The 21244-nt window shown below is 40.7% G+C and overlaps 1 protein-coding gene across 1 annotated transcript in view; it reads left to right on the forward strand.

Moving 5' to 3' along the window:
* The first annotated feature begins 3855 nt into the window (after nucleotides 1–3855).
* OBI1 (ORC ubiquitin ligase 1) overlaps nucleotides 3856–21244 on the forward strand; it is a 42689-nt gene continuing 25300 nt past the window's right edge. The window contains exons 1-3 of the mRNA XM_037528844.2: nucleotides 3856–3981; nucleotides 18155–18290; nucleotides 20393–20484. Coding sequence (XP_037384741.1) covers nucleotides 3910–3981; nucleotides 18155–18290; nucleotides 20393–20484 — 300 coding nt within the window. The 5' untranslated portion in view covers nucleotides 3856–3909. The remainder of the gene's footprint in view (nucleotides 3982–18154; nucleotides 18291–20392; nucleotides 20485–21244) is intronic.

The following is a 21244-nucleotide window of genomic DNA, read 5'->3' on the forward strand; positions in this document are numbered from 1 at the left end:
ATCACTTTTGCACTGGAATGGAAGCTCCCTCAAATAACACTTTGAATTAGTTGTTCCTTAATACTTTTATATAAAAATACCCTAAATGGATAAATGCTAACTTCCAGCAGTTTCACAATGAATGAGGAGCACATATATTAATCTATTTAAAAAAAAATAGCACAGTGCAAAAGAAACCCAGGTTCCTTTGCTGTAGAAACAAGCCTCCGTCAGAGCACACCTAGAGCATCTAAGCTCAGAACTCCCAGCCTGTGAGAGGACAGAACCACTCCTGACATCCACGCAACTGGGCCAGCACCCCTGATTAATTTTTCATCCAACTTTTATGAGTTTTCTTCTTGTTAACCACAATCTAAGTTGGGGGGTGGTGGTTAAATTTAAAACCAAAAAAAAAAAAAAAAGACGGTCTTTCAGGAATGAAAAATAAATGTAATCTGAATCAATATTTATGAAGTTGTGATTAATTGACTGATGACCAAATGATTACAAAACGTCTGTCTGAAACATCTACTCAAATTTATTAGCTTTGACCAAAAAAATTAAAAAACAATCTGAACTCAGTCAATGAAAGAATAATGCATTCCTAATCAATTTTTAATAGCACTTAAGATTTTATATTTTTTTAAACTTGCTTTTAAATAATTTATCATAAAAATGAATCTGATTTAAACAAGGGGTAAAAGGTGTTCCATAGCTGTTTGATGGTTTTCTTAGCAAAGAAATTCAATTATGACTGACTTTTTATTACTGAACTACTTTATTAATAATAATACATTTTGCACTTATGCAAAGGCATTGGGCCAAGAATCTCAGAAAGTCTGTGTCAAACCTAAGATTTAACTCCAATTTTACCATTATCTGGGGGTTTCCCTAATCTTTGCCTCATTTTCCTTATCTGTGAAAAGAAAGACCTGTATAAAAATCCCAAAAATCCTTTCTAGTTCTAAAAGTTTAAATTCTAGGGACTAAGGAAATAGTATTCTATCCCAGGTGCTAAGTCTGCTAGAACTCCTCAGCTCACAGGACTCCCCAGAGGTTCCTGAGAAGTTGAGAAAGATATTAAGCAGAAAGTCAATGAGCCTTGTAATCTTTGTTTTCCTATTAGAGTAATGGCAGCATTACTTAGTGATTTGGGCCATGACAACATGAGTTGTCCAAAAAAAAAAAAAGGAAATGCCCTTCATACAGCACAGAGAAGTGCTAGTTCTGACCTCAAGCTATTTGCATTATTAAAAGCAAAGCCTGGGAATTGGCCTGGAATCAATCTGGATCTAGAGAAAAGTCCTAATCAGCCTGTAATGCTAATAGTATTATTTAGATACGTGTGTCTGTGCATGTTTGTGTGTGCCTGCACTCTTGCATGTATGTTTGTTTAACCACAAAGCATTAGTGAACAAAGTTATGGTATGAGCCTATTTGTAGCTATGAACACAATACACAAACTAAACTGTGTGGCAAGGATATGCTCTAGCATGTTCAATGGTGATTACTGCACAGGATAGAGAGGTGTGGCATAAATATAGAGGAATTTTTGCTTATTATTTTATATATTTTAACGACTTAAATCTCTTACGCTAAGCCTGTATGATTCTTATAATTAGCAAAAAGCAATACTCTTTCCCATTCTGAAGTGAAACACAAATAAAGACAACATTTAAACTAAAGCATTTAAACTAAAGTCTACCGTAATAAAGGTATATTTTACCTTTATTACGGTAGACTTTAGCTAATAAAGGTAGACTTTAGCTAAGGAAAATATTATCATCTGTGAAATGATCACTTTTTACCAGATACTATTGAATAAATAAACCAGATACATCCCTGACCTCAAGAAACAATCTATTGACTAGGCAAACACATAAACAATCAACTATAAAACAATGATCAGTACAATAAGAGCTATTTGAGCAGAGCACTAAACAAGCACTGTTCAGCTGTGTAACATGGTGAGGGATCTTGGAAACAGTACAGATTTTAACATTCTATAATATTTAAAAAGCAGGTTATGATTCTTAAAATCTTTGTGACTAAGTATTAATACCAGTTACCAAGATGGTTCAGAATGAACTTGTCCTAGTAACAATGGAATTCTTTTTTCTTTCTTTTTATTTTTTTGTCTTCCTGCTCCCAGGGATAAAAATGAGAGACAACATTCTCAGTCCTTCGTTCCACCAGAAGGTGGGAATGACAGACCCTAAAATATCACCTGAGGTATAAGCCTGGGCAAGACGACAATAGGAAAGAACAGAGTACCATGGGGAAGTGGCCAAACTAGAATGATAGTGAATAATCTGGAGTTTCCCAATTCTGGACTTGAACTCTATAGCCAGGAGTAGGAAAAAATGCATTAGCAAAACACATGAATTCTAGATCCCATATAAGTATGACTTTGCCTTCAAACAGCCAGGAAATAGCCAAACCAGAACTTTACAGCAGGCATGTTGGGGGGGAAAACCCATTAAACAGGGAATTAATTTGACTATTTTGCCCAGTTCTCTAAACTCTAAGCACGTGATGGCCTCCAGTTGCTGGGAAATGAAGTTACTGAGATATTACTTCCACCTATAAGACAATTCTGAACCCGATGTGGGTTTCTTCAAGTGAGTTACTTATTAGGTGCTCCAATTTCATCTTCTGGTGCAGTCATAGACATGATCATAAGCACACATTAACCTGCTACCAGAGACAGAGATGAGAGGCAGGACGTTCTCCGTTCTACACTCCACTCAGAAGGTGGGAATGCAGGCCCTAAAATATCACCTTAGGCAGGAGCCTGGGTTTATACACAAATTACCAAGGAGGAAGCTAAGAAGCAGAAAGGCTAAACTGTATGAAATCAGTAAATCCAGGAAGTTGTCCCACGATTTCCGTTCCCTCAATTTAAGTCCAGGACTCTTTTAACAACCAGGCTACTCCTTCTTGTGATTACACTGCCTGTTTTTCTTAATGATTACTAAAGGTAGTTCCACTGTGGTTTTTGTTTTTTAATGATCCCAATGACAGATTGCATGTTTGCATAAATTGATCACATGGGCTTTTAGTCACTGCAAGGAAATTGCAGTTAAATTCCAAATCTATTATGTCCAAGACTTATTTGGGAGCTTTTAGAGTACTTCTTTCTGCTTGGTAGGAAATACTAATGTATCCTCACGCATCTCCTTTGGAGTTCACAGCACCGTGCTGCATTTCATAAGCAACGGTGCACCTGACGTGGTTTTTAAGGCTCCTGACAATGCATTCACGGTGTGAGGCTGGTGAGCACCATTTGCAGCTTCCTCAATTGTGAGTGCAAAGCTGAGTGTGTGTCCTCGACCCTTACACCTCTTGTGGCTGGAAACCGCCAGGGTCCACAGTGAAAGTGCTTCAGGAAAAAACTGCGAAACTCTTCAGAAACAGGAGACATCGCTGCTGCTTGGCGGGCCCTTCCTTCACGAGGACTGGAAAACTCAAAAGGCACAGACAACGTTTTCCCCGGTCTTTGACCACAGGGTGCCTCCTCAGGCCGCGTGGGGCTTGATCTCCACGCGGCCCCTCCGCCTCGGGGGAAAGCGTGGGGGATTTTACGTGACGTTTCCGTCCCCTCGCCTATGTCATTAAATTAAACTTTTAATTAAATTAAACTATTTCATTAAACTTTCCAATTTAAATCTCCTTCCTCCGCACCCTGGGAAAATCCGCAGCTTCCGCAGCCGGGAAACTTCGGGGGGCTTTTCTTTCTTTCTGTTTCTCTCCGGGGAGCGGGGGGCCGCGGGCCGGGGGCGCCGCGGCGAGCGCGCGTTGGGGAAGCGCGTTTCCGTCCCTCGCGGCGGGCTGGCCCTGCCCGGCTGCCGTAGCGGCCTCGCGCGGCCCCGGCCGGGGAGAAGCCGCCGGCGGCGGGACTTCCGTGTTGGCGGGATTCTGAACGCTGCCATGGCTCAGACCGTGCAGAACGTTACATTGTCGCTCACTCTGCCCATCACGTGCCACATCTGCCTCGGGAAGGTAATGGGGGGCCCCAGGCGCCGCCAGGGACCAGGGCCGGGTCGGAGGTCGCGGGCCGGGGCCGGCGGGCACCGCTCGCGGCGGGCGCGGGGCGCGGGCGGCGGGGGCGCTCCCCCGGCTCCTCGGGCGGCGGGAGGCCGCGTCCTGGGCCCGGAGGGGGCGCCCGCGAGGAGTGGGCTCCTCCCGGCGCTTTCGGACGGGGGTGACAGCGGCCTGGGTCTGAGGGGAGGGCGGCGGGGTGAGCGGGCGGCGTCCGCCCGCGGCGGGCGTCGAAGAGGCCTGAGCCCAAGGGAATCGCGGGTCTGTTTTAGGTCCCATGTGCAGCCCCTGACGCCGGGCGCTGTAGGGCTGGAAGCACATTTCCAGGGAGCCTCCCCCCGAGCTTCCTTGGTCCCCGGCACAACTAGAGCGTTCGTCGTCTTGGGCCTAGCGTGCCCGTGGGGAGTCTTGCTTTTGCAGGATGCTTTCCTTTCCTTGGCCTTGAGGGTGGTCTCCGCTCTCCTGGCTCAGGATTTGGAAAGTAAGGAGGATGCGCCCCTGACCTGTGTTTAGAATGAGGGGTGTGGTTTTTAATTCCCAGAACTGAACAGTCACGAATGGAATACCTGCTCTTTGTGAGGCAAGAGGTGCCTGTGTTTGTGAAACTAGATAAAGTATTTCTGAATTAGAAGTGGAGTTTTGAAGGTTGTCATGCATCTGTCTTCTGCACTCCCTTTTGTGCCTTCCGCCTGGTTTTTAAAAGAGCATTTCTTTATCGTTAAGAACAAGAATGGAGAAGATACTGTGAGCAGATTTTTCCCCCTTTCTGAATGGGGTGTGTGTGTGTGTGTGTGTGTGTGTGTGTGTGTCTGTCTGTCTGTCTGGGTGTGTGTGGTGCTTGGCTGCATGAGCATTTCTTTGTCATTAGAACAAGAATGGAGAAGATGCTGTGAACAAATTTTCCCCCCTTTCTGAATGGCGCGCGCGTGTGTGTGTGTGTGTGTGTGGGTGGGTGGGTGGGTGGGTGGGTGGGTGGGGGGGGGGTGCTTGACTGCATGTTTACCTGCAAGCTCAGACCGAAACTACAGCTTAAAGTCCAGGATTGAAAAATAAAATGTTTTTTTTGCACCCAACACTAATGATAAAGGACTGATCACAAAAATCTGCAAAGAGCTGATGAGACTCAGCAACAACAAAGAAAATAATCCAGTCAAAAAATGGGCAGAGGAGCTAAAAAGAAACTTCTCTGAAGAGGAAATGCAAATGGCCAACAGGCATATGAAAAAATGTTCAACATCACTTGTCATCAGGGAAATGCAAATCAAAACTACCATGAGATACCATCTCACACCAGTGAGAATGGCACATATTAAAAAAACTAGCAACAACAAATGTTGGCGAGGGTGTGGAGAAAAAGGAACTCTTCTGCACTGTTGGTGGGAGTGCAAACTGGTCCAACCACTATGGAGAGCTGTGTGGAGATTTCTGGACCTACTAAACATAGAGCTTCCATATGATCCAGCAATTCCACTCCTAGGTATTTACCCAAAGGACACAGAAACATCAATTCCAAAGAGCACCTGCACCCCTATGTTTATAGCAGCACTGTTTACAATAGCTAAGCTTTGGAAACAACCCAAATGCCCAAAAATAGATGACTGGATCAAGAAGATGTGGTACATATATACCATGGAATATTACTCAGCATTCAAAAAAGATAAACACATGCAATTTGCAGCAACATGGATGGCGCTGGAAGGGATCATGCTCAGCGAAATAAGCCAAAAAGAAAAAGAAAAATACCGGATGGTCTCACTCATAGCAGGAATCTAGAAAACTTAAATAAGGGACCAGGAAAATGAATATAAGAAAGTGAAAATCAAAATCAACAAAAAACTATAAACCAGAGACACTTTTTGGGGGGTGGGGGGCGGGAGGGGAAGGATTGGGGTCAGAATGGGGCGTTTGCAATTGTATGGGGGAATATAAAAATAAAATTTAATATTAAAAAAAAAAAAAGAAAAAGAAAAATAAAATGTTTTCTTCACAGATCAAACATTTGATTACCGGCCTTAGGAGTTTGGGTTCTGTGCTCAAGAAGTAGTAGGAAGTCAGGCTTGGAAGCAACTTTAGTGTTGATACCACGCAGAATGAAATGCGGAGCAATAGTACTGTGCGGTGAAAGGTTGATCTGTTCTGGCTGGAGAGATCAAGAATGGGATCCTGGAAGTTGGTATTTGAGTTGGCCTTTGCCTACCATACTGCAGCCTACATACAGGATTGGGAGGAGGAGATGACTTTTCTATTTGCTGCAACCTGTGTTTATCTTCTGAAGTGATATTCCCATAATGTATGTTCAGTTCTAAGTAAATTACTGCCAAGAATAGCCCTAAAAGCTATAAAAATATTCTTGGAAAATAATTTTCCCTCGGTGTTGGTTGTACACATTCTAAATAGTTTGCATTAACAAATAGGCTGACTTTTGTAGTTGTGCATTGTTCTGCCTGCTTGAGTTTCCGTACCTAGGCTTTTTGTGATTAACTAGTAAAGTGATGCCCTAATAGAATGCAGTAATTTGCAGATTACAGAATGCTTTTAATGCATTTAATTGTCTCACTGACTCCTTTCACCAGTGATGGGGTGGAGAGATAGGAATGGTTTCCCCATTATTTTAAAATAGGAAAACTAAGGTTTAGCATTTGAACTAAAACTAAGGCTTAAGATTTGAACCGCTAGTGTTATCATTCATGTCTTCTGGAAATTAATACCTCACTTGAGTTAATAAACTTAACTCACTTGAATTTATTCATGACAGATGACACTTTTGGTGTCTTTTCACCTCACCCATTGGTTATCTTTATTCTAAACTGAAATTTGATAATAAAAGAGTAACAATTTGTAAACAGGCTTTTTTTTTAATGGTCTGCTGTGGAGACAGAAAGATATGGTGGTTGAGGGCCTAAATTCCGTGTTCATACTGCATGAGTTCTAATGTAGGCATTCCAACTCACTTGTGGAAAAGTTACTTATTCTCTCTCAATGCAGTTTCCTTATTTATGAAATGGGTTTCTACACTGGTGTTTTTGGAAGGATTAAGTGGAGTAAAGTCCCATGCTTAGCATGAAATCTGGCACATAATAATATTCAAGAAATGTTAACCTTTACTGTGGGCACTGAGGCAGGCCCTTAAACTGAGGTACCCTTCTGGGTAAAGATTTGTATTCCCAGCACTGTGGGTCTTGTTAGTTCTTGAAAGTGCCACAGTACATCCAGTGGTTTTAACTGGTTCCGTATAACTCTTGCCTTCTCTGTAGTTAAAACAAATCTTATCTTCTTATGCTACTCCCCCTTCCTGGGGTACTAAAGACGGCAGGTTCTGGAGCAGTTCTGTGTTCCCTCTATACCTTCACCTCCCTGACACACAGCATCTCTGGCCACCTCTGAGATCTGCTTTGAGGTCCTTGCTGCCTAGCTTTCTTCCAGTAATCATTCTGTGGTGCCCTCACCATTTATCCCCAAGTCTTGCCATCAGCAAGCTTCTTTTTTCATTGTTCATCAGATTTAAGGTCCATTTGCCCCCAAGGGCTACTGTGTAAAAAAAAAAAAGTGGTTATTACCTTGAAGAGGGTGGGAATGGGGGAGACCTTAAATCCAAAGAGATAAATACTGATTGGGATGGGGAAGAATAGGGAGGGAAGAAGTTGTGTTGAGAGCCTAACTGTGCACATAGTCAGTGTGCTGTGTATTGCATATAAGTGTGCTGAAAATCAGAAAGTGAGATATTTTTCATTTATTCCAGCTATCTCAATCTGAGCTTTAAAGTTGGATTTTCTCTGTTCAGTTATTATATGTTTAACAGCCTTGCCAGTATTTTTTTTAAGTTTTATTTATGTATTTATTTATGCACACAAAAACTGGGGTGGGTGTAGGCCAGAAGTGCAGGGACTGAGTGGATTCACCAGAGACAGAGTGAGGAGCAGAACAGGCAGATCTACTGAAATACACTGCTGAGGGGAGCAGCAGGTGAGACAGGAGAGGTCTGCTGCGCCATGTGGGTTAGCTCCCTGGCCTCCATGTAGGTTAGCCAGAGATTGAACTCATGAACTCATGCTGCAGTGGCTGGCAATCGCTTGATAGCTGAGACTCAAACCCCTGCGCCACCAGGAAGGCCCCAGCTTTGCCAGTATTGTAAGAACCTGAACAAATTTAGGATCCATCCTGTGGTATGATTTATATATAAAATATTCTTGCCTTAATTTTTTCCCATCCTTTTGACTAGTGGACCAGCAAACAGAAATGTAGAATGATGTAGCCCAGGGTATCTGTTAAAATGACATTTTGCTACTGCTCCCAGAACGCTGCAGACCAGTTTTTCTCTAGATAATTCCAGGCATTTATCTCTTCAATTAGGATTCAAGCTGTGAAGCCAAACTGTAGTGGCATGTAATACTTTTATTGACCGTGTCTCTGTTTTGCCATGAGTGACAAGCATGGCTGAAATAATTAGATGAAATCAACTTCCTTACCATGGGGGGCCCGTCTCTTGAAGTGTTCAGTGTTAAGCTGGACTATTTCTTACTAAGAATTCTGTGGAAAGGATCCCTTCTTTGAGGAAGGACCTCTTGCTTTGCTTTCCACCCATATTGTTGACTAAAAATATTGAAAAGATGGGCCTACAGGTAAAGTTTTATGCACTGAAGAGTCCTCACTCTATCTATGTTGATTAAATTCATTAATCAGTGTTCACATTGGGGGGCTGTTGGTTAGCCAGCAAGTCATCAACTCGGGACAGTGAGCCCACACTTGAGATTTGATTGCCTCTCACTTCCAAAGAGTAGATTTGAGAACTGGCCTTGCACATAGTTGTCACAAGTAATTTGCTTTGCAAAAAGCCATATGGAGTACAATTTCGGCATTTTTCTGTCTTTTTCAGATTAAATTATGAAGAATGCAGACACTTTTGGAAAAGCATAAGAGTAGTGTGCTTTTACATACTTTGTGTATAGTAAAAATTAACTCAAAGAAGAGTTGCTGTATCCTAATAATTATCGGAGTTGGTATGTAATAGCTGACATATTTACTTCACAAATGACATTCCAGTTTATCCTTAAAGCATTCCAGGTAGGGATAAAGTGGGGGAGGGGAAACCTATTCTCTCTCCATTTACCTAAGCAGGAATGGGGGCCCAGAACAATAGGCAGTAAGTAACACGGTTTTCAGGATCACGCAGTTTTAAAGTTCTAGAACCTGAATTTCTGTCCAGAGCCAGACATTTCTTAAAAGATAGCAGTCACTATCTAGGAGTTTTATTTTGAAAAGTTGCAAGCTTCCTCTGATTGAATGAGTAACTCTTCTGAAGTCATTCCTACCCTTCAGCCTTTTTCATACTTTCCAGGTGTCACTAGGGAAACACTTGGAATTTTGACATAGTTGCAAGAATATTATTTCTTAAAGACAAAGGATTCAAGGGTGGAAGAGTTCATTTTTTAGTGTAATTGCCAACCACCCCCACCCCTCCAGCCCCTAATCACCTCCATCAAATGCCCCTTTTCTGCATCCTCTACTGATCCTGGTCTCTTGCTGCTTTCAGGCAAAAAATATGTTCTCTGTTACTCCCAGGTTATTGTTTATTAACCCTACTCTAAGGAAGACACAACTTTCTTAGTTGAAAGAGCACTCAATTTGTAGTTGAATCACATTTGAATGGTTGAATGCTGGTTCTACTTAATTTCCTTGAGTCTTCATTTACACAGCTAAAAATGAATTTAATACTACCTACTTCATTAGGTTGTTAGAATAATTCATGTGAATATCTTAGAACAGTGCTTCTCAAGGGGGTGGGAATGTATTTCACCCCCCAGGGAGATTTGGTAATGTCTAAGCAGGGTTAGATGCTACTGGTACCTAATGGGTAGACTCCAGGAATGCTGCTCACTAAACCCACAGCATACAGGATGTCCTCCTGCAACAGAAAATTCTTTGTTCCCAAATGTTAGTAGTTCCAAAGTTGAGAAACTCCTGTCCTAAACTTATTCCTAGTGAGTCTAGGATGATATGAATATTAATGACAGCATCTTAAGACATGACTTCCAATGTATGTATGTTTCTTAAGAAAGGGATTTTGGTGGTAGAAATTCTTATTTATTTATTTATTTATTTATTACATTTTACATTGTTGTTCATTTTTGTACAGTGTTTGCTTTCTCCTCTCTTTATAGTCCCTGTAAAATTCCCACCACCAGTTCACCTGTGTACTATCACTGTAGTCGTTTGTGCTCTTCCCTCCCCTGTTTTGATTCCTCTCCCTCCCCTTACCCTGCAGGATATTTCTGATTTATAGTCGCCTGATAATTTTGTTTATTTATTATTTTCTTTCCTGATCCCTTATTTGGTTCCCCTGTATTCCTTCTATAAGTGAAACCATCTGATATTTTTCTTTTTTCTTCTGGCTTATTTCACTGAGCCTAATCCTTTCCAGCTCCATCCATGTTGCTGTGAATGACATGAGTTTATCTTTTTGATTGCTGAGTAGCATTCCGTTGTGTATATATGCCATAACTTCTTGATACATTCATCTATTTGGGGGCATTTGGATTGTTTCCATATCTTACCTGTTGTAAATAGTGCTGCAATAAACATAGAGGTGCAGGTATCCTTTTCAATTAATGTTTTTGTGTCCTTGGGGTAGATCTCTAGGAGTAGAATTGCTTGGTCATATGGTAGCTCCATTTTTAGTAATTTGAGGAACCTCCACACAGCTTTCCATTGTGGTTGGACCAGTTCGCGTTCCCACCAAGAGCATAGGAGAGTTCCTTTTTCACTACATCCTTGTCAACATTTGTTGTTGCTAGTTTTTTTTAATGTGTGACTTTCTCACTGGTGTAAAGTGGTATCTCATTGTGGTTTTGATTTGCATTTCTGTGACTGTAAGTGATGTTGATTATAAGTGATGTTGAACAATTTTTCGTATACCTGTCAGCCGTTTGTATTTCTTTCCTCTTTGGAGGTGTGTCTTTTTAACTGCCCATTTTTTGCCGGATTGTTTACTTTGTTTTTGTTGAGCCATGTGAGTTCTTTGTAGATCTTTGTGATCAGTCCCTTATCAGTTGTATTGTGTGCAAAAATTTTCTCCCAATCAGTGGGGCGTCTCTTTGTTTTGGTTAATGTCTCTTTTGCTGTACAGAAGCTTTTCAGTTTGGTGTAATCCCAGCTGTTTGTCTTTTCCTTCACTTTCTTTGCTTTGGGGGATGAGTCTTTAAAGATGTTACTGAGATGTATGTATGTCATGTAGTGTTTTGTCTATATTTTCTTCTATATATTTTATGATTTCAGGTCTGATGTTCAGAGATTTTTTCCATTTTGAGTTGATTTTTGTGCTGTGAGGTAGAGGTCTAGTTTCATTCTTTTGTTTATGGTGGTCCAATTTTCCCAGCACCAGGGAAGTTTTTCAATAAATTGTGCTGGGAAAACTGGATCAGCACATGTTTGCAAGTATTATATTGAGGATTTTTGCATCTGTGTTTATTAGGGCGATTGGCTTGTAGTTTTCTTTTTGTTGTTGTCTTTGGTTTTGGTATTAGTGTAATGCAGGCTTCAAAAATGTATTTGGTAGTATTCCTTCTTCTCAATTTGTCTGATAGATAATTGATACGTTTTGGTGCTGCTTCTTTTGGCAAGGATGTGTTGATGAGTGTTATATCTTCCTGATATATTGTCCCCTTAGTCATAATGTAGTGACCATCTTTGTCTCTTTTTACCTCTTTTAATTTTTTTCGGAGCCATCACTCTGTCTACGAAGGGGATCGGGGCGGGGGTCTCCACTATCCAACAGCCTTGCAGTCAGGCTGGTGCTTTCTGGGGACCCACACTCATGTTTGTTTGCGGAGCCCTCCCACTCAGTGATAGAAATTCTTTCTTTTTTTTCCTTTTCTTCAATTTATTTTTTTATTTTATATATTTTTTACATCATTTTGCATTTTTGCACAATGTATGCATTTTCATCTTAGTTATAGTCCCCATACAATTCCCAAGTCCTAGAAGTTCTTAAAACAGATACATCCTTAGATAAAGGAAATGAATTGTATAGTAGCATTAGATGTGGTAGCATTAATCCTTCTGTTCCCAGGGCTACCCCCTCAGGCCCATTCCTGTGGAAGCACCTGCTTTTCACACCTGCTGTCTCTTTCTTCCTCCTCCTGATCTTCCTCACCAACCTGAAGGTGGCTATCTTGGTATATCACTTGCATATGCTACTCCAGATGAGTCTGGAATTCTGTGTCACTTTCCCTTGCCATTGTTGTTTTACATGTTCTTATTTCATGTGTTGTTGCCATGGGTCTTAATTGAGAGTGAGTTGGATATAAATTCCAACACAAGCAAATTGCGATCATTTTCATATCCTGGGAAGACCTTATTAAAATTATGTGCCTGTTTGGGTATTGTATATAGTGGGGTCTGGGTAGAAGAAGATAGGAGGACAGGAAATTGAGGGACAGCTGGATTCTTTGTATTTTGTTCCTGTGGGTTATACCCAAACAAGTAACTTGTTTTAATAGTCATTTCTCCTTTTTATGCTTCTGTTCCCCTAAGCTAAATTTAAACCATTGTTTAGAAGTCATCACCTGATAATTATTTAGTCTAGAGAAATAAGTCAACTATTTCAAAGTACCAACATAATGATTGTGACAAAGCCAGGTATTGAGCAGTGAAAATGATTCTCCTGTGGGTGACATGACCATTGGCTCTTGGAAGTCAAAGCCATGTGACCTCTCCATGGTGGTTCTGGGCAGAATAAATGGAGAGGTTAGACTTTTGATTTTTCAGTTTGGCTGTGGTCAGTTGACCTCTTGCTTCTTGCTATGCTTTTGGGAGCATTATCTCAGTCCTTCATTTTAATACATCAAAAACCTTATTAATTTTGGAGTGCTCAAGGCATTGTATTAGGTGCTGAAGGCAGATACAACAATGAACAGGACACTGCCCATCCCTTAGCAGCATAAAATCTAGTAGGGAAAGCAGGATGTAAACAATTTTCTAGGTACAGCACAACCATGGAAAGAAACATTAAATCAATGCAGTATGACTATCCTTTTGAGAATCAGACAAAGACCTTGTTAATTCTGAGAAGATATAGTGAGTGACTGCCTTGTAGAGAAGGTTACATTGGATTCATCTTAAAAATGTGGGAGGGATTTTATTTTGATTGGGGAGGCTCAGCTAGAGGCCTGCAGGACATAACAAGCAAGGAAAGGCGCTGACTATAGACATGGAGCCGTTGTTGTTTGTGTTCTTTTTTTTTGTGAACATCAAGTAGATTCGTGTGGCTGAAGTGTAGGTGGACGCGAGTATTGAAATAGTAAATCAAGAGAATGGATGCTTAAGAATCAAGATTGTGTTGTTTTTTTGAATGCTGTGCTTAAAACTCTGCGCAGGGAAATACCGTTTCTGCATTGCAGGGGAACAGTGAAAACTGCTGACCCATGTTTCAGGAAGGTGGTTCTCGCATCAATATAAAAAGTGGACAAGAGAAGTGAACATGAGCAAACAAGGAAACGTGGGAGGAGGGCATTGCAGTAGATCAGGGAAAAAGATGAGAACTGAGCTCATTATTGAGGTGAAGCTGGGAAAGAAGGTATAGAGGAAAGTACCCCCAGAGGTAGACTTGCCCTGTATTGACTTCCGGGATGCACTCATTTTTGCTTTATGACGTCTCTGAAATCTGGGTGTAGCTTACATTCATAATAACCTGTACTTTCCTTTCCTGTGTTTTAGTAGCATGGAAAATATTGGTGCATGTTAAAGTCTGTGGCTTCTTAGACTTGATACAGATTGCATGGTGACAGATTGCATGGTGGGGAGGAAAAGATTGACTCAGACAGCTCTGAGTCTTCTAGCCCGGTGAAGTGGTAGCACCAGGGACTTAGACAAGAGAGTGTGCAGGAGGCGGAGCGAATGTGTGGAGAAGGCCTAGTTTTGTTTTGAACATAGATAAGGCAACAGAAGGATTCTCATGGAGTTGGCTCCTGGGCATTTAGATATAATAATGTTATCTTTGGTGGGTTTTGGATTTTTTTTTTTTTTAGTGATTGCTGTATGGAAATCTCTCTGCTAATGTGACATTATTAAATCTTTAACAACACCTGAATCAAAAATATGCTAGATTAAGCCACAATTTTCTGAGGCAGAAACTGATGTCTGCCATTCCTGCTGGAGTTGACCCCAGGTTTGTCTCTTGAAGCCTCAGCTCTACTACTGAGTTCTAGGATTTAGAGGAACTGTTAGCATAGGGGAGAGGTTAAGGCCATGTGACAGATGAGATTGTGAGAGAAAATAGTTCTGTGTCAGATAGAACTGTGACACAATGCTAGAGAAGGCAGCTTTGCTGTCTTCAGCACTTTTCCTGTAAGCCTTTCACTCTCTCATCCTCTTCCTGTCATACCTGTTCCCCAGCATCCCTGAGTTAGGGGCACCCCTCCATGGATGCTCGGTTCCCTGTCATCATCACTCGGGTACGCATTTCCCGTGGTCACTTGTTATCAGTCCCTTCTTTTCCCTTCCTCCTTGGCAAAGCCCCCACTTGGGGCAAACCCAGCCAGTCTGCTCCTGCCTGAACTCGAGCAGCTTAATAATAGTAAGAAAAATACACACCTGTGTTAATTGTTGCTCCTTTACAGTCAAACCACAGACATCAACTGGAAGCCCAGATTGGCCGTTCTGCTGGCTGTGTGTCTAGTAAATTTATTTTCTCACTCTTCAAAATACTACCTTATTCTCCTTTGTCTCAAGTGAGTATCTCTCCTCCCTTCTCATTTCCATTTGGTAACCTCACCTTATGTTTAATGACAAAATGGAAGCAATGGAAACGGTTGTTACTGTGAGTTTTGTCTTTCCGCCCACACATCTTCCAGCCCCTTTGTATGCGTTCTCACTCCCCCAGCCTTCCCGTTTGCTGCAGTGGCAGAACAGTCTCACTCCTGTCTAGAATAAGCCAAAATAGCCCCCTTGTACTTTGAATCTCGTTCCCTGTTGGTGTTTTAGGGGCCTCGCTTCCAGTGCTGTGGCCCCTCCCTGTGCTCCTCCAGCATTCATGGCCTCTCTTTACTGCATCTTTCCCTTTGGCACCCCTTATCATGACCTCATTTTCTTTCCTTGTTTTTTAAAAAAAAATATTTATTTATTTATACAAGCACTAGGTACAGTCAGAAGTATGGGAGGGTGAGAGGATTCACCAGAGCCAGAGCGGGGAACAGAACAGGCAGACAGATGAAACACACTGCTGAGGGGAGCAGCGGGTGGCAGGAGAGGTCTGTTGCACCATGTAGGACCCTCGCTGGTGGCCGGGGATCAAACGGGCATCGCAGAGGCTGCGGACAGCTTCGCAGCCCAGCACTCAACCGCTGCGCCACCAGGGAGGCCCCATGACCTCATTTTCATGCTCTTTCCTGTACAGTAAAACATGAAAAATTGTATTTTCTTACCTTCACCTTTCATTGTCTCTCACGCACCCATCAAGTGTCCACCCCACCATTCACTGAGCAGTGATTGTCAGTAACAAATCACCGTGATTTCCACGCGGTTAATCCCACAGTCTCTTCTCCGTCCACATGAAACTCGGTCTGTCATCAGTGTGTGACAGTTGGCTATTGTCTCCCTCGTGAAAAACCTTTTTCTCTGGCTTCTGTGAGAGGATATTCCCCTCTCCTCCCACACAGACCCCTCCTTCTCAGGTCCATTTGTGGCTCGTGCCCTGCTTCCTGGGCCTGCTGGAATCCTCATCTCCAGCGCTTCTGTATGTGCAGGGGTCTCCTGCCTTGTGTGCCAGTGATCCTCAGAGCCTGCCTTGCCAGGCTTGTCCACTGAAACGTTGGCTTGGCCTCACACATTTAACAAGGCCAAACAATTCTAGATTCCTACCACATGTGAAAGCTGCTCATACCTGTCTTTCTCACCTTAGTTAATGATAGTACCGTCCACTGAGTTGTTCAAAGCCATTTTTTAGATGAGGGAGACATTTGATCTTTGTTGTGGGAGCACAAATACACAGAACAAGAAGAAGCCTTTAAATGTGTCCTTAAGGAGGGAGAGCAGCTTGAATCTCTTTTAATAATGCGCACAGATTTATCTGTTGGCCATTGGCTGTCATCCATTTCGAGATGAGGTTGTGACTTGAAAATCCTCTGAAAGTTCAAGGAAGTCACTCTTTGGCAAGCTTCTTAATTTGGGGTCTGCATACTTCTGAGAGTGTGGCTGGAATAGAGGTGTGGTTGTGCGCATATGTGGCCTTGAGGGAAGCTACTGGATAAACAGTAGTCTTCCTGCCACTAGAATTTTTTGTTCTTAAAACACTTCACGACTTACAGATAAATTTAAAACACACGTGATATATTATGGTCTGAATTTCTAAATCACATGAATTTTTCGGAAAGATCAAAATCTGCAAAGAAAGTCCAGGCCTGTCTGCTGCTTGAGAGACTGACCGGGGTAAGCCCATATCCGCTTTCCGTCCTTGCTGTTGTAGGGCGCTTTGGAAGAAGAGTTTGAAAAGTTGTCCTTCTTGGTTTTACTCACTTATTTGAGTCAGTTCTGTCAAGATTTTTGAACTGAATGAGTGTGGTTTCTCCAAAAGGAAGTCTAAATCCATGCTGAATTATCTTCTTGTTTAGTTTCCTTATGTTAGTGTTCATAACCAGGGAGCATCTGAGTTTGGAGAGCTAGACTTATGCCAGAGGGTTCTTGGCAGTGCCATGTGAATGATCACCTGCCAGGCACGGGTCCTCACACATCTGTGATTTCTTTGTGGGTAGGAACCCCTTTTGAGTTAATGAATACTCAGAGTATCCTTCTGAGGTAGACATAGAACAGCTCACGTGTTTTCTGTGAGGGAAATGGTGTGTGGTGTTTCTGTCTTTTCTTTCTCTGTGTGCTTCCTTTGCTGTCCCTTGCTCTTCTAATCCGGTCTGCAGAAAACTGAATGATTGCATTGTTTTTATTAGATCAGGAAAATAATTGAAAATGGCTATAAAGTGTTCTGAAACTCACAGTTAGAGCCTAAGTGTTTCTATGTTGTTTTTGTTTTTTATAGTTAAAGTTCTGCTGTTTGAGGAATATCGTCAGTCCCTCTGGCCAATTGTCCAACTAATTGAATGTTAAATACTGTCTTAATAACAATTCATTCAGCAAACCTTTATTAAGTACCTACTACCTATCAGGCGGTATTCTAGGCACCAGGGTGTAAGAATGAACTAGAGGAAAAAGTTCTTGCTCTCATGGAGCTTACATTCTAACAGAGAAGATACATAGGTAAGCAAACACACATACTAGGCAAAAAACTCAGGCAGTTACTCTCTTTGATTTTCCCCCTGATGAAACAGTTACACGCAGACAAAATACCCAGTTAATCTTGAGCAAACCACAATTTTCTCATGCCTTAATTTCCTTGTTTGTAAAGTATATTTACTCTGTTTACCTCAGTTATTTAAAAAAAAAAGCCAAAACATAAAGAATACATGTGAAAGCTCTTTGTAAAAGGTAAGCATACATAAATAATAATGTATTATTATTTGTATTTGTTGAAATGAAGCCAAATATTTGTGTATTTGCTGTATGTTGGTATTTCTGTCAGCATTGTTAGCTGTTTTGATTATAAACCACCTGAGAATGGGACTCTTACCTTTTAGGATTGTTTAAGCTTTCATGCCTCTGGTTTTGGGGAATTTCTAATAAGATGTAAGTGCTTAATGGTTGGTTGCTGTTTGTGATGTAATGGAATGAATTGACAGAAGGTTTCAAATACTAAATGAGTGATTGGACTAAATGATATTGAAAGAACCTTCATGATTCTAAAATAGAATAGTTGAAGGTAAATTTTCCCATTGTAGTGGAAAAGTATTTTTGTTTGGCCATGAATGTGATTTGGAACAAATAAAACCATTTTATATGTCAAAAGCTTCTGTCTCTATCTCTGATTCACCTAGTTATCTGTGAAACAGATATATATATATATATATATATATATATATATATATATGAAACAATGTGGTCAACAGGAACAACATTTTTCTAAGTCCTAGATGCTCCCTCTTAAAGCCCCTACTCTGCTGTATTCTAGGGAAGCAGTTATTCTACGCCATACTGGGATTCTAGTTAGGACTAGTGCAGTAGTCCTGTACTGAAAGTAATGTTTCTCTTTTCAAAGGTACGCCAGCCTGTCATATGCATCAACAACCATGTATTCTGTTCAGTTTGTATTGATTTGTGGTTGAAGAATAATAGCCAGTGTCCAGCCTGCAGAGTTCCCATCACTCCTGAAAATCCTTGCAAAGAGATTATCGGTAAGGGCCCCATTTTATAAAGACATGGAAATACATTTGGAAAAGTCTGTAAATAATGTATATGTGGAGGAAGACTTAAATAAACAACTTTCAAGGATGTTATTTTGCCACTATCATAATGGGTGAAATAGTAATTTGTATAATCTATGTGTGGGGCGATTTGGGACACAAGGTCCTATAAGAATGCCACAAGAAATATTAGAACCTCATGGAATTTACAGTTTAGTAGAGGCTGTGCAAGAGGGCCAAAGTATTAATAGTTTAAAGAAGCAGATGTTTAAGGCCCAGAAAGTACCAGAGAATTCAGACAAGGAGTAAGTTTAACTGGGAGTGTCGAGAAGGGTTTCATGAAGTTGGTGGCCTTTAAGATAGAGATTTCAGGAGGAATAAAATTTCAAATGGTAAAGACTGGGGAGGGCATTTCATGCAGAGGGACTAGCATGAGCTAAGATTTAGAAACTGGAAAACAAAGACATGTTTGGGATTGACAGTAATCCAATTTGGGGCTGCCTACTGAAATAGAACTAAAAAGGTAAATTGAAACTTTAGAGTTGAGAATCTTAAATGACAAACTAAATTAGGGACTTGGGCTGTGGGTTGGAAGATGGGTGAGGTGGACATAATGGTTTGAGCAAGGGAGTGATATGAATCAAAAGGTGCTTTTTGGAATAATACTTAGGTGATGATATATATAGGTTGAACTGCAGTGGAAAGACAGAAGATGAGTAGGTCAAGTAGGAGACTCTTGCTCAGGTGAGGGAGAATGAGAGTCTGGATTAAGGGTAAAGAATGTTCAGTGCTCCACTAGTATAGGTATGATGGGTGACAAACTTGGACTATATGACCCTTGAAAAATAAGCCATTTAATGAACTTTTTTGTTGTTCAGCTTTTATTTTGCTCATAGAAGTTATTTCTCTTTGATTATAAAAATGTAAGTGATTTTTATTTGTCTTTGCTTTTGGAAAAACTGAAAGTAAATCTATAATTAGCTGTGTATAGAAAATACCTTTCAAAAAACTCAAGAATTCATTGTAATAATCCCAAATTAGGACAAAATAGATTTCAGTAAGATGTTAGCAATAGGAAGCATCGATGACCCAAGGTTTGTTGGGTACTTGGGTGAACCCTGATAGAAGCCTTCTCTGTTGGGCTCCATGTTGCAGTGTTAACCTCTTTGCCCTTACTTTTTACCTGTCACCAAAGAGTCAAGTCTTTTCTTGCAGAATTTGAGCTCTGGTGACTCAAATAATTTGAATGGTTTTTACCTCAGCTTCTCTTTATATCCCTTCTCTTGCCTTCATTCATTAATGTCTTAAGTGAATTTCATAAATACCCTCAAGTACAGTAGTTTATACTTCCTTGTGTGTGTATAGACTATCCTGAAAAAGGAATGTCTGTAAAATATCTTTGCTATCATGATGCTAAGAAATACCAAGAAGGTAACCAGTTTAAAAAACTCTCAGGAAGAATTCACTTTAAGGATATTTTTAATGAGTCATGATGATCAAACAGTTAATGCTGTGACTTATAGTAAATCAGAATCAGTGAAAAGACACTTGAATCTTTTCAGTTGTGTTACAAGTAACTAGGTATGTTTGAATGAATACCTTGAGTGTAATAATGTAGACATACTGTCTATCATATGTAGGCAATATATGTTTAATAGCCATATATGAAATATATTAATAATATTTATATAAATTATTGGTTAAATATAACTGTTGATTTTATCATTAACAGTTGTCTACTATTATCTAACTGATGCATTTACTATAGTCCAAATGTGATAATTAATAAAATATAACCTTTGCTTTCATTGAGTTTCCTATAGTAATGTATTATAAGTAAGTAAACACAAAGTGATATTTTATTGAAGGTATTTCTTATGGTGTTATTTGATGTTTATCTTTTCTCAGGATTGAAATAAAGGCCTACATGGTATCCCTAAGTGTGTATATAAGGGGAAGGGAAGGAATTTAACTGGGGAACTGTATTAAGCCATAAGAAAAGGGCTTAATATTTAGCCAAAAGAAAAGGGCTTTTCATTCTTATGCTCCCTAAATCAGAATGAAAATTATATATGTGTATTTTTTCCCTGTAGGAGGAACGAGTGAAAGTGAACCTATGTTAAGCCACACAGTCAGGAAGCACCTTCGGAAAACAAGACTTGAGTTACTCCACAAAGAATATGAGGTAAAGAATAATTAACATTTAAAATGATGACAGGTAAAACAAAGCTATCGCAGTCTGTGGATTTCTTAGAATAAAACATCCAATGAAATGTTACTTTACGGTGGCGCAGCGGTTGAGCGCTGGGTTGCGAAGCTGCCCGCAGCCTCTGCAGCGCCGGTTCAATCCCCGGCTGCTCCCCGGTCACCGGAGGAGGGTCCCACATGGTGCGCAGACCTCTCCTGCCGCCCGCTGCTCCCCTCAGAAGTGTACTTCAGTCAGCCTGCTCTGCTCCCCGCTCTGGCTCTGGTGAATTCTCTCACCCTCCCGCGCTTCTGACTGTACCCAGTGCTTGTATAAAAAAAAAAAAAAAAAAAAATCTTTATTGATAAATTCCTCTTTCCCCTTTACTATAATAGGGAAAAGGAACAGATGCAATAATTTACTTTTTTTCCCCTTTTTCAATTCAGAATCTGTCCTCAGAACACATACTGTTTTGTCAATATTTGCTCTTTCAAAACTTGATATGAGAGAAACCATACTTGAGAAAGCCAGTCTTCCACAAGACATTATGAACGTTCCAGTAAACAGTGACTATAACCTTTGTTTCAGCCTATAAATTCATTGATAATTATAAGCCTGATCAGTTCTGGTAAAATAGGAATACTTTTTTCAACTACTACCAAAGAGATTTTAGTGTGAAATATGCTATTTCCTAACCCTTTTTTTTTTTTTGAGATTTATTTATTTATGCATACAAGAACTGGGGTACAGGCCAGAGGTG

The sequence above is a fragment of the Talpa occidentalis genome, unplaced genomic scaffold (assembly GCF_014898055.3).
Source record: "Talpa occidentalis isolate TD23 unplaced genomic scaffold, MPIMG_talOcc4v2.1 talOcc4.5, whole genome shotgun sequence".
NCBI classification, from domain to species: Eukaryota; Metazoa; Chordata; class Mammalia; order Eulipotyphla; family Talpidae; genus Talpa; species Talpa occidentalis.